General features: G+C 37.2%; 1 protein-coding gene across 1 annotated transcript in view; it reads left to right on the top strand.

Annotated features, from left to right (window-relative positions):
* The window catches only part of SMYD3 (SET and MYND domain containing 3), a 404,049-nt gene that overhangs the window by 301,849 nt on the left and 87,833 nt on the right, over positions 1–14,367 (top strand). The window contains exon 6 of the mRNA XM_009900927.2: positions 12,448–12,515. Within this exon, the coding sequence (XP_009899229.2) occupies positions 12,448–12,515 (68 nt within the window). The remainder of the gene's footprint in view (positions 1–12,447; positions 12,516–14,367) is intronic.

The raw sequence follows: 14,367 nt of genomic DNA, 5'->3' as shown, positions 1-14,367 counted from the left end.
GAGGGTGAATCTGCATATCAGGAAAAAAAAACCACAACAAAACCAAAACATGATGCACTAGGAGAGTGTTGGAGATCAAAGGGGTATTTTGAAAATCCGTAGTTTTGTATAACCAGAATTGGTATCTCAGCCATCTTTCTTGCTTAAAATATATAACACAGCACCATTGTAAATTTCTCAGACTGTAGCGAATGTTGGTACTTTGAAATATAGAGGTCTGTCTGTTCTGTTGACAGAACGAGAGGCCACAGTCTCAAGCTGCACCAAGGGAGGTTTAGGTAGGATGTTAGGAAGAAGTTCTTCATAGAAAGAATGATTGGCCATTGGAATGTGCTGCCCAGGGAGGTGGTGGAGTCACCATCACTGAAAGTGTTTAAGAAGAGACTGGATGAGGTAGTTGGTGCCATGGTTTAGTTGATTAGAGGGTGTTGGGTGATAGGTTGGACTCGATGATCTTGAAGGTCTTTCCCAACCTGGTTAATTCTATTCTATTCTATTCTGTTCTGTTCTGTTCTGTTCTGCTCTGTTCTATTCTTTAAGTGTCTGAAATCCTGAATATGGGTTATGAAAACAATGGAATTTGCTTAACAATTGTAAGATAAATTAAATTAAAGCATTGGTATGCATCAGCTTTCTGGGGTATACTACTGGTACTTATTTTCCTGGTGTTGCATATAGAAGGGGAGATGATACAACCTCTATAAAGATATTTTGCTGCTTGTCAATATGCAAAAGTGACACTTTCACATGAAAGAATACATGATTATGGCAGTTGCTATGTAAATGGCTGTGTATTATTTCAATGCTGGAAGAACATAGACATTTTTGATAAATGGATCTTTTCAGTGCCTTTCAAGTTATCTCAAGTTAGGGAAGAAAAAAGTGAAGCAAAACTGCATGTTATTTTTTAAAATGTTTGCTAAACTTTCAAGTTTGACTAGTCAATCTGTTTAATGATACCACATCTACTCTGGAGGTTTGTGAATGTCTAACTTTTTATTTTGGTATTAAGTGTGAACTTGAGGCATTTGGGATGAAGAGTTTAGGTTAAGAATTAATCAACCCAAAGTTTGTAGATGTTTAATGACAGAAGTTTAACCAGATGGAGTTAAATCATCCAACCTCAAGCTTATGAACATTTTAATTCTAGTTCAACTTAGAATCATAGAATCCTTGTTATACTTTCTTCTTACCTGATTGTTGTTTTGTGTGATTCATCTGACGCCACTGGAGTCACTACAAATTTACATTAATGTAAGTTCAAATTTTGTGCTCTTATTTGTGTTACAATTATTTTAAAAACACATGGAGTCTAAACAAGGACAAATTAACAGGGAGTAGATAATACTGTGTCAAGCTTATTTGTATAAAAGTATATCCTCTATCAATCAATATTTGCTAAAATACTATTTTGAGAAGTTGACAGATACTATTTCTGTCTGTTAAATACAGTTCATATTGCAGACGTGGGGAAAGTCCTGTTCCTTGCAGAAATGCTCTTACGAGGTTTCTTTGCTGGTGAGCTTGTGCAAGGGCAAAGGTGAAGGAGCAAGGAGAAAATTCTTTCACTAACTCAAGTATTTCCTGTAGACAGCAATTACATACAGGTCTGTGAACTTCAGTTAGCTACCCACAAGCATGTGAGCTGTGATCTCAATACAGTGTTTGTTTAACCTTCCTTTATTTCTGTATTTTCAAGATATCTGGTTGAGACTTTCCAACATTAAATACCTTCCCCCCGCTCCCCCAGCCCCTTATGACTGACAGATCAAATAATGCAATTATTTGCCTGTCTCCTGTTGTGGTTTGGTTTTGCACCACCTTACAATTTGGAATTTATCCCAAGGAGTAAATAACCACACTACTCAGAAGTTGGAAATTAAATGAAACTATTATTTACAAAGGTAGGATAAATATAACAGATAATAAACATATTGTGGTGGGTTGAAAATTCCCCCCAACATTAAATTACCAGACCAGCCCAGTTGGAAGTAAATGAAGTTATATTTACAAGCAAAACTGAAATCTACAATGAGATGCAATGAATACGTACAAAATATACAGTATTTACAATATTTACAGGTATTTACACTGTATAAAGAGCACAAGAACCCCCCTGGCCAAAAAACAGGAGAGCTAATGCCTTCCCACTCCCTGCTCCCCTCCTTACTCCCCTGGACACAAAGGGACAAGAGGAAAGAGCAAGGAATCATTTTATTAGGATTCTCAGACAAAACAAAGAACATAGCCAAGGTTAAGCAGAAGCAAGTTAGTGTCTCTGAGAGCGAGGAAGCTGAAAGAGAGAGAAAGATAGCTTACACTACCAGCCTTATTTATCCAATGGGGTTGTTTAGAACTTGTCATTATTTTCCTTTTTACATCCAATAGTGATTTATTTACATTTTACCATTTTCTATTCGAGTTCTGTGGAAAATTTAAAAGGTACAGCCTGGAACTACCACACATATACAAATATATATATATATCTATATATCTATATATCTATATCTATATCTATATCTATATATATATATATATGAGCCCAGGCCGCCATGTATCCCTCTCTGTACACCGCAGCTTGAAGGCCACACTGCCTTGCCTCCCCCACTGATAACCCAAACAATGGTTGTAGAAAGAGAAGTGAAAACTAAGTTCAGAGAGGGAAAACAGGAGAGAGAAGAACACACTGTAACCCAAATATTTAGCATTTGAAGGCAAATGGGATGGGGTGAACACATTTTTTGTAGTATCTTGTCCAACTCCTCTGTGATTGTCCAGCCTCCTATATTCTGGAATTCTCTGGAAAACGTTTTATTTATCATATAACATTCAAACTATAACATTTCCTCACCAATTTACAGTCTGTGTACCATAAGAAAGTTCTTTTATAGGAAGCATACATATGAGTTTGTCTTTTTCCTGACTTTTTCTGCAAGCATTCCAGCTGTGCTGTTAAAAGCTCCTCTATATGCAAGTTTTTTACAGTTCTTTTGTCAACTCATTGTTTGATGTCACATTGGGCATGAGTTCTCTGAGCTTAATTTAAGAGCTTATTTTGGAGTAAATTGTTATATTTTTTTTTAACTCTGTGGCTCTTACCGAAATGAAAGTGTAGCTTAATGCTGCCTTGAAGTATTGTGATGTTTCTTCACAACTAGTTCTATATTTCATATAGTAACAATATGGAAAATCTATATAGTGGCTATTACTAATCCAATACAAGAAACACTATTTCAAAGGAAAATCTGGTCTATTTAGTTGTAGGTAGAATAATATACTGGGGATCTATTACCTGTTTTGTTGAAGTAATGGCACTTCTAAGTGCTAAGGAATCATGATGGATGGGGTGGTGACCTGTCTGCAGTTTTCTAGGGTACAGGCATTGAGTGCGCTTTAAGCCTTGCTCCCATGTAATCACCCAAAATGCATACATGGTTCCTTCTTTGGGGAAAACAAAACAGTTACTTGCTGCTAGGGCTTTAAAAAGTCACAAAGGAATCCAAACAAAATGTGAGAGGGAGGTTCCTCTTAACTGGTACCAACTATCACAGCATTTCTGAGTGGAACAGATTGTAGCATACAGAGCCTCTTTAAGGGAAATCCTCTACCCTGGCTTACCAAAGGGAAATTCAGCTGTAAAATGCTCTGGATTAAATTCTGTGTAAAGTAAGATTATTACATTTTTTCTGACTTAACTCCCTGTCACTTCCCAATTATGGTCAAATATAGCACACAATGCTAGTAAATTGTCTTTGGTACTGTTAGAAGTGATTGAGTGACTGTGGTTTATCATCAGATAAAATTGCCCAAGAATGTTGAACTACCATTATAGGAATGAGAAAATTGAGTGGCATCAGCATGAAAGCTATGCCTCACAGTAACTAGAAGCATATGTACTCTGTTGAGACTAAACATGTTCTATGTTGTGGAATTCCAAAAAATAAATTATTTCAACTGTTTCCTGATCAGAGCAATTTTTGAAATAGCCCCAAAAATAGAGAAGTAGGGAAAAGAAAAAACAAATAAAAGCTGGCTGAAACCCCTGGGGAGTTAAATTTTTAGGTGTACTAAGAATGTATACAACCTGGAGTAATCTGAGAACTCCTTGAGTGCTTGAGTTATACAGGCCCTGAAACTACTGCTTCAGCTTTAATTTGTTCTATGCATCACATCACATCTTTTCCTTAAATATAATACTGTTCTATTTTGTCCTGAGAAGGAAGTTAATTTTGACTTACATTTTCTGCCTTATGATATCCTGCTATTTTCTGATACGGTCTTAGTCACCCTTTCTGCCAGTGCACATACTCACAGGACAATCAGTTTTCCCCATCGGTCTAGAACTGTGGTGTAGATTTAACCATCCCTTCAGTGACTGTGATAGCCAGTTACCCTTTTTTCCTCCAGACACCTCTCATTAAGGCAATCCTCTGGATATTTCAATGTTTCAGGATTAAATATCTAGTGGTTTTTTTTGTTTCATAGTTTTACTTTGTCTTGTTAAACTTCTAATTGACAGAATTCAAGGACTAAGGATGACTTCAAAAGCATTTTTCAGGCACATGCAAATTGTTGCTAAAACCTCTAAAAGGACAGTTTATGAAATTGCACATTGTCATTTTGTGACTCAGATAATTTTCAAGTTATATTTTCCATGTAAATTAAATTACCTGCTCTCAGATATTTGATCTGCCAACTATCTGGAAGAACCTAGCTTCTGTTTCCTATTGCCTTACTTAATTATTTCTAAAGGCTTTTAATGGGGAGAAAGCTCAACAGACCAAATCCAAACACATATGGTCAATGAGCTTCAAGAGGTAAATATGCTTGAAGATCCAGCTCAATAAAAACCTCCAGAAGGAATATCAATTATATTGCATCTGTGAGGATAAATGTCATCAAATTCTGAAATAAGTAGGCTAGGTTTCATCTCACCTAACTTAGGGTGCCTAGCAGTTATGAGTCTGGTGTGAGGAAATCATCTGGGTAATGGAAGGAGATGACAGATAGTAATGTATTCTACCTGTATTATTAGCTGAAGTTATACAAGATTAATTAATTAATGTTTTGCCTTTGCTTATGTGATTTTAATACCAGCAGCCATAGCTGAATCTCAGTGTAATTTTTCATATTAAGTCCAGTGTTTGTTTTTTGAATATATCCTTACAAAGCAGATGAATGTCTAACTGCAACAAAATATCCAAGACAGACACAAAGTCAATTAACCACTCCTGGATGTCCATGAAGTTTGATCTCAGTCAATAAACAAGCAGTTTATTTTTTCAATAGGCAGGCATGCAGTGGCTGTGGAAATCAAGTTAGTAACTGTGCCAAATTTCACAGGATTGGAGTTACCAGTAGAAAAATGAGGATGAAGGGGAGGATGTCATGCCTCTACTCCACTCTGATTAATAATGCCATATTCTGCAGGTGTATGGTAATAGGACCCATTAATGGCTTTGCAGCTCTCTCTCTCTCCAGTTCTGCTCCAGAAATAGATGCATTTCAGTTCTGTTCCAAAAAGCAGGAAGAATGATAACATTTGCAGAGATGGGAAAAAGCTAGAATTTCACCAGAGGGAACATGAGACTTGCTGAGGAAAAAAATTTGGAAAGATTAAGACAGGTCACACAAAACTTTTAATAGGATTTCTATGAACTTTCAATATATTTAATTTTACCCAAAGAGTGCAATATTTTTGCATGTTTCAGGCTTTACCTGTCCAACTCTCAGGTTTGTAGCTACATCATGCACACACTTGGTGGGGGGGAAGAACGAAACAGTGCCCATAGCAAACTTAACATCTGTCCCAGTAATGGCAGCTTTTAAATTCTTAGTAATCAAATACATTTAGCTGCATAGCTAAATATTTTTATTTGAACGATTGAAGAAATATGTGTGAGGTTAAAAGAGGAGGTCATTTGCCATAACTTATTTTCATACCATTCCAGTCAAAATTGCACCACTTAGCTGAGTGCTAAAAACGGGGTGCCTGAAGCATACTTGCATTAAATCATGTTAATGTCAGGCCAAATTTTTGATCTACAGCCATATAGGTGGTGACAGCCTTCTGCAAGGAATACCTGTGTTCTGCACACTCGTCAGAAACTTTTATGGGCTAGGACAGCAAAAAAAGGCCTAAAATGTTGATAGTGGATATGGAGAAAGTTCTCTAGAGACATAAGATGAAGAACTAAGGAAACAATTGGAAATACACATCTTGGCTGTGACTAGCTCTGAAGTAATGGTAGTCTCTAAATCCATTGCAGTCTCTAATAAGAGATTAATAGGAAAGCTTGTTCATGAAATAAAGTAGTAATACAGAAATATTTGTGAATTGAGTCATGGAATGAAAGAAATGTAACTTCTCCAAATATCATCGTGTTGTGGCGAACTTTGGCTTCTGAGCATGAATCAAAAGCAGTTAACTGCTTGTCTTCTTTTTTCACCTGTATGGAATAAAACAGCAAATAATATATTTTTTTTCCTTCCTCAGTTTATTTTGATCCTTCAGATATCTCTTTCATCTAGTTGTGTGGCTCCCAGTGGGTAGGTCCAGAGTACCATAAAACAAAGAACTGGATTCAAAGTTTGTGATTTAGTAAAACATTCAAGCATGTGTATATATATATATAGGCCTGAAAGGTCTAGTTTGCAAACATAACTTCTAACAGAGCTCCTTTCAGCACAGCATTCTGGTAGCAGAGACCCTCCCACCTTGTTTCACCTCCTCTTTCTGTCTCTAATACCCTGGCCAGTGGACAGAGCTGAGGTTTCAGAGCAAAAAGCGCTGCCTTCATGGGAAGTCTGGGTGTCATGGGCTGTGGCCATGAGTGGCTAAGTGAAATACACTCAAAACAGGGGCTTGACAGGTCTGTCACTACTGTGGCATACTGTGTATTTACTGCTTAACACTGTTGCCGTGTTTAGCACTGTTGCTCTATCACTCCATGTGCCAAATGAAGTCGTTAGCAGATTTGAAATCTATCAACCATCTGTGCCTGGTATCTGTTCATCCTCAAGTGGAAAAGAGCTATCAGTGCAGAGCTATACTGGGATGTAGTGGTATTAGAAGGTCTCTGGAGTATGTCTTGGTCATTTAAATTAGCATGTCCCTCACACGGCATTTACTGTTCACCCTTCCCTCCTGGGTAATATTTGAGTCTCTTGAGAAGCCTGTAAAATGAGAACCAGTTTGCATGGAGAATGGTACATCATCTTTTGTTAAATATTTGCAATGACTAGGAATACTCAGCCAGCTTCAGTGTGAATGAAAAATTTAACAAACCATGAAGGGTTTGTTGTGTTTTTTTCCCCCAACTTTAATTTCCATTACATTGGGTTCATAAATGAGGAAAAAAGTGTTGGTTATGCTTTCTTCGTGGTGTTGGGTTAGAATCCACCAGCTGTGACAAACCATTTACAGAAATGGCTGGAGTCCTTGTAAATTAAAGCTGAAAAGAATATTGACCCTATCATTAGAATACACCCCTTGGCAGTCCTTCCTGCAAGGGTTTCTTATGTATTGTAAGAGCTGCCTCACTGTGTTGCAGTAACATACAGGGACATGGAGACAAGATGATTGATTATTAGTCACGGTGTTTGTAATTTTAGCTGTGTAACAAACATTAGCCAATAATGATTTGTTTTCTTCTTCTTACTTCCTCATTGACATTTTCCACTGTCGTAGTGTCTGAAATTCTGAATCTGGAATGTCTTTCTATCAACTCTAAGTCTGCTTTATTTAACCCAAATTAAAATCCATAGTATAAAGCCCAAATTAAAAGCAAATCGAGCTCGGTATGTTGCCAAACTGAAGCCTTCATACCCTGTCACACGCAAAATGCAAAAACTGAAATAAATCTTCACGGTGAGTCTGGCACAGACAGAGATTGCTCAGACAGTAGCTCCAGACATCTTGAGAACAGAGATCACTTCATGGGGTAAATTTACAGTTTTCATATGTCGCTCAGAGTGGAAATAAAATGTAACTAATTGCAGTAATTTCTGTTTGCTGATAAAGTGTGCCTGAGAATAATGGTCAGTCAGCTTTAGCTGGTTTACTCTCTACTTGTTTACCAGTCTGGAAAAGATTATGTCTTCTACTTGGGTTACCTTATTGAGCCCAGGCTACCTCTCTAAAAGATGTATAGTTTCTCTGAAGAACAAATATTTTTAAAAAAACACACTGGAATTGCTGTATATAATATTGGCTTTTGTTTGAAATAGCAGTTTCTTTTAAATAAACGGGCAAAGTTTATTGCAATGAAGCCAACTCAAACACTGAGAACTGACTTTTTAACTTTTTAGTGAAGCGAATGGTCAGTTAGGCTACGATGATAAGCTCTGAGAACTCTAGAGTTCTCCTATGTAAGTTTTGTACTGGAGAGTTTTCAAAGTTCTGTGACTCTGCCCCTGAGAATTTTCCCTTGGTTCTCATGCTGGAAGATGTGTTATTTCAGAAATTTAGAAATGGCAAGGAATTAATCTTTTAAACTTTGAAGTCTGAAACATGTAACCATTTTTCCTTATTTGTGGGTATAGCAAACTCTGTGAGTGCTCTGTTCTGTCTCTGTATGCGGATACGCAGTTTCAGTGCTGCTGTGTAGCTGGATAGAGAGGAATTTTTAGAGGAATCAGAAGGGACAAGCTGAACAACAGCACAAATTAAATAACTGAGATAAATGATTCTGCAGGAGTTAAGATGACAAGGGCAATGCCTTTGCAAGGAAGAGCCCATTTCTTGAAGCACCATATTGCCGAGAATTGTTTATTCTTTCTTATTTTAAAATCAGAATCAGAACCTAGTTTGAGTATTAGGAGTAGTGGGTCAGTTAAGGGAGAAAAAGGACCATGCAAGGTGATCATGAAACCTGAAAGAAATAGTGTGCTGCATGGGGGAAATGTTGTGGTTTGGTTTTTTTTTTTTTATTACCTTGATTTTATTTTTCCCTGGAAATGCAGTCAGTTAACTTCCAGTCTGTCCTGGTTTCATCTGGGATAGAGTAAATTTTCTTCCTAGTATCTGTGACAGTGTTGTGTTTTGGATTTAATGTGAGAATAATGTTGAAAACACACTGGGGTTTTAATTGTTGCTAAGTAGTGCTTATCCTTGCTGCAGGGCATTGGTCAGCCAGCGGTGAGCAATTGCATTGTGAATCACTTATCTTTTCTTGGGTTTTATTTGTTACTCTTTTGGTTACATTAATTTCCATTACTATTGTTATCATTGTTGTTCTTATTATCATAACATTTTCAAAAATTATTGGTGTAACTATATATTTCATTTTAGTTACTAAAGGGTTGTGGTTTGGGGTGGGGTTTTTTTGTGTTTTTTGGTGGTGGTGTGGTTTGTTGGGTTTTTTTTTTATTCTCCTTCCCATCCCACTAGGATTGGGGAGGAGTGAGGGAGTGAGTAAACAGCTGTGTGGTACTTAGTTGCTGCCTGGTGTTGTACCATAACACAGTCCCAGTAGATTTTGATCCATAAACAATTGCCTTGGCAACATGTAGCTTACCTCTGCTCCCCTGTAGCAGTGTTAGATACTCCAGATTTAGCTGCTAGTTTAGCTACATCTGTGAGTCCTGGGAAGACAGCAAAAGGAATTTTTCTTCATTGCCCAGAAAGGTTGTGAAGTCATCTTCTCTAGAGACTTTCTAAATCCTCTGGGATGTGTTTCTGTGTGGCCTTCCCTAGGTGATCCTGCTTTGGCAGGGTGGTTGAACTCAATGATCTCCAGAGATCCCTTCCAACACCTACCATTCTATGACCCTGTAATTCAGATCTTCTGTAAAATAAATTATTACTTCCCCTTTGTTTCTTGAGAGGTGTAGTTTACAACAGCAACTTTTGTGGTGGACTTTTGGATTGAAATTTCAGAACTCCCCTTGGTAGGACTGATTCTGAGCTTTAAAACCGCTTAAAATTTTACATAAATGGAAATACAGAGCGCATTCAATAGATTTTAGAAACTTCATAACAAATCTAAAGTAAATCAAACAACCCCATCCTCAGCTGACATACTCTGGAGCTTTCCTATTTGATGCCTGTTGCCAGCTGCTGTCTGTGAAGGATTGTCATTGTATCAGAACTTCTCACACTGTAACTGACGGGGTCTTCCACGACCACCATCTCAATTCCTCTCTCTCCACTTGCTGAGGACAGAAAACAGCCATAACAAAGGTTACTTGTAGCGCTGTTTATGGGTATCACTGGGGGTTTTATTCATACATGAATTTAAAAAGGAGGATTGTCTCCTAGGAGGCTAATCAAACCTCAGAGCACCTGAAGCTTCTTATGCCTCTGTTAGGACTATGCAGAAAATCATGTAACTTAGAATTCATGGAACCAGTTAGACTTCTGCCTGTGTTTACATACTTAAATACATTTTTAGATCTGGCCCTGTACAATTCAGATACACAGTCTCATATTTGGAGCTGCAAACTTGTTGTAAGACAGCATTTTGCTGCCTCACAGGGATATTGAGATGCAGCTAGATAGTGTGAAAATACCTAAACCAGAGGGGTTAAAAAGTGCTTCATGGCAAACTACTCTTGAAAGAAGCTCTTGATGTCTGAATCTCAGAGCATGCATTCATCTTACATTTTTCTTCACATATATCCTGGTATAAAAAGCTAATGCATGTTTACAGAAAGGAAAAAAGAAAATTAAAATTCTCTGAGTAAAACTTTTCACATTGTAGAATACATACCTTTAATAGAAACATCTGCAACTCTACAGTAATCAAAATCCAATATTGTTAATATAAACAATTTTATTGTAATAATAGGTGATTTGCAAGTAAGAGAGATTCATTTAGTTCTAAGAGATGTTTGACCTCTGCTACTTCATAATCTGTTAGAGGGACCTGAGGTCCACATGGGCTGGCTTGCTTTCTCTTTTACCTGGAAGGCATTATTTTTTCAATAAATACCAAAATTAAGTCAATATTTTTAGAACCAAGAAAATTGCTGCTTTAAATGGACTAATCTTTGCTCAGAAGTTGTCTGACACTTTATACCCAGTGTCAGCAGGAAAGAAATAATTAAGATGTATGCCTTTGGTAATTGATCAGGAACATTTGAATGGTTTACATAAATAACAGATTAATCAAAGTATTGTCTAACCATTTAAAAAACACATGCCCTACTGCATGTACATTTGTTTAAATTAATGTTGCCATCAGAATTTATGAGAAACTTTGAAAGTAGATTTCATTTTCACCTTATGGTTAATACTCTCATAAATAATAATTTGTCAATTTATAGATAAGATCTGCTATTAAATTGTTGAGTGTACCTCTTTGAAATAAAGGTGTTCGTTTGCTATGCTGGGCAGATATTCTAGGCTAAAACTACGACTTTCAAATCTCATTTTCATGTCTGCCAAATCCTACTCTAACTCATTTTCTGTTCTAACCAGAATTAATGATATTAATAACCTAACGTTATGTGGGAGACCTGGGACTTTTCTTGTATATGCAGTATCATGCAGTGGTTTACTGCATGAAATGTTTTACTATTGTGTCATTGATAATTGACCAACAGATTGTCTAAAAAAAAAATTTTTTTAATTACTAAAGCCACAAAAGAAACCCCCACCACAGCCAGATATAAAATCAGCTATTCCAAAACAAATCAGACACTTTAAAAAACATATCAGGAACTGGATTTTGGTTCTTGCTTAAGCACGTGAAAATTATAGTTGCTAATCTAGTTTATCTAGTAGTAGTTGCTGGTAGTTTATCTACCTTGGAATTGAACACCAAGAAACTTCAGTCTGATAGTCTGGAGTAGGGCTATAGCTACTTGCAAGCAACCTCCATTCTTTTTCAGTTGTTTCTAAAACCACCTTAGCTTTCTATGAGGGAAGAATGGACTAGCGAGCTGAATATTTGAGCTAAAGTGAAAGGTTGTATTTCTCTTAAATGGTAATATTTGAACATGCAAATGATTAACAACTGTCCTTTTCATGTGCTTAAGCTGCTATTTACTTCAAAACTGACCCATATATATTCTTTGGGCTCCAGTGATACTCTTTAAAAGGTGCTGTGACAGCCTGACATCAGCTTTGTCCCTGCATGGAAACTGCCACTCTTCTCACCAGTGGTTACTGTCATCTCTTGTCTGTGGGCTGAGTTTCTCAGACTCTGTGTAGAATGGCTTTTTTATTTCCCCTCTGGACAGGAAAGTAGGGCCTCTGCATCTGTTTAACACCACATTTTTGCAGGATGCAAATATTTCTGCTTTTAATTGACTGCAGTTTTACAGGAGAGTGTGTCCCAGATGTGATTTCTCTAAAATGAAAGAGCACCAGTGTTGGGCTTGAATGTTTCCCATCCAATTACCAATTGCCCCTTCATTTTATTTTGAGGTTTTTTTCACCTGAGTATGGGGTTTCCAAATGATCCTGGTAATCCTGGATTTTTTTCCCCCTTGTTTTTACAGGTGACCTGTAACTGTTTCACCATCAGTAATGGAGAGATGCAGGATGTTGGTGTTGGCCTCTATCCCAGGTACTGTGGACACTGTTTCATTCACAGGCAAAACCTGTGTTAGTTTTTTGTTTTGTTTTTCCTTTTTTCCTAGGTAGCTGAAAGGGCCATCAAAGCAGCAGGTAATATGTCTAAATGGGAAACTGGGAAATACAAGTAAATAAAAGGAGAATAAAAACGTGATTGGGGTAAAAGCATTCTTAATATTCCTGATTATAGAGTTAAAATTGTTTAAATAAGCTATGTCTTCACAATTTATTTTCATGGAGGTGGTAGTCTTTTCTAAGTAAGAATAAATGCTGACATCACAAATGTGTGACTGGGACTACCAAAAGGAAGCCTGTTCAGTGTTGCTGTAGAATTCAGATATTTTGCAGCCAAGAGCCTGCTGAACTGGCAATTAAAAGAAAAAGATTGAACACGTTTATTAGTAAGTTACCATAACGAAGAAACCACAAGGTGAAAAGATAAGCATATTGAGAGATGAATGTTAATATTTGAACTTAGTATTATTTATTATTTCTATTAGGTAAGAAGTACATACCAAGGAAGGTTTTGCCTTCATAGAATTAGTTACCTGTAATTATTAATGTGGAAAAATAGTATGTATAATTGAAATTTGTATTTTGCTATCTTATTTTTTGTGTGTGTCAATGCACAGTTGAGCTATACTGTCAGTACCTCAGTGGGCCTGTCACTGTTGTTTCTTTTTCTACTAAAGTCACACGTGTAAGATTAACTAAGGACACTTAGTATCTGGAGACCTGCCTTGTGGTAAAGATAAGGGGAAAGTGGTTAGAAGGACATGGGAATTAGTGTTCTGAAAAGTACAGAACAGTCATTTGATTTGTTGAGTGCCAAAAAATCTTTTCTCACACTTGGGAAATACTGAATATTATTTTGGAGTATTATTAGTTATATATTCTTTCATGGAAAAAAGCCCCTGGGTATGAAAAGTGGCTATCTATGTTCCATGATAATGCACTTCCAAGAGGTGCAAGAGATTCTTTCCCAAGTCAGTTCAGAGCAGTTTGAGTTTTACTGTAACCAAATCTCTTTGAGCTGGGAAAACTGTGAACTTAAATCTGTGGTTACCTAATCCTAGGCAAATGCCTTTCTGGGTGAATTCATATGCTTCTAGATGAAATTGCCATCAAATCCACAAGTGTTTCCTTGAGATGAAATGTGATTAGAACTGGTTCATTTAGTCTCATTAAGAGGTTGCATATTGTTGCATCGCTTGATAGCTTCAGCATCCCAACATATTTTACAAGATATAAAATCCTGTGGTCCTTCTCTGCATCACCTTGCCAGCAGCTTTGGGAGTATGCCCAATGATCTCACAATAAGTGAAATAGATACTTTTTCCCAGTGAACATTACTGGGTTCATGTGGAGATTAGGCACAGATATTATATTAAGCCAGAAGGGATATCAAAAGAAAGAAGAACTGAATAAATGTGGATTGGTGCAGGGCTCTGACCCTCAGCAACATCCTCTATTTTGCCAACAACAGTTGAGATTTTTGAGTCTCTGAATCAAGCAGACAAAGCAAGTAAAGGCGGGCAGGAGATGGATAAGATGAAAATCCTTCTTTCAGCCTGATGATGCCAGAATTATTCTTTCAATGGGTCATTCCCACAAGGGAAGAACCATCAGTCCCACATCTGCTATGGGGCTGATGTTGGCCTGACAAAGTCAGTCACTTATCAGCTGATGAAACATTGGACTCAAAAGTATATAGCAGATGTTGTTGATGTTTCTCTTAATAGTCTCCTTCAAAAAAGAGAGAAGGGTGTATCAATGTCAGATCCACCAGGGTGTGTGTCTCCTGGGGGTGGCTGCAGCTCCCCAGTGTGCTTGTCACAGCTGTG

This window comes from Dryobates pubescens, chromosome 6, assembly GCF_014839835.1.
Source record: "Dryobates pubescens isolate bDryPub1 chromosome 6, bDryPub1.pri, whole genome shotgun sequence".
Taxonomy (NCBI): Eukaryota; Metazoa; Chordata; class Aves; order Piciformes; family Picidae; genus Dryobates; species Dryobates pubescens.
This window is presented reverse-complemented; position numbering and strand designations above follow the sequence as displayed.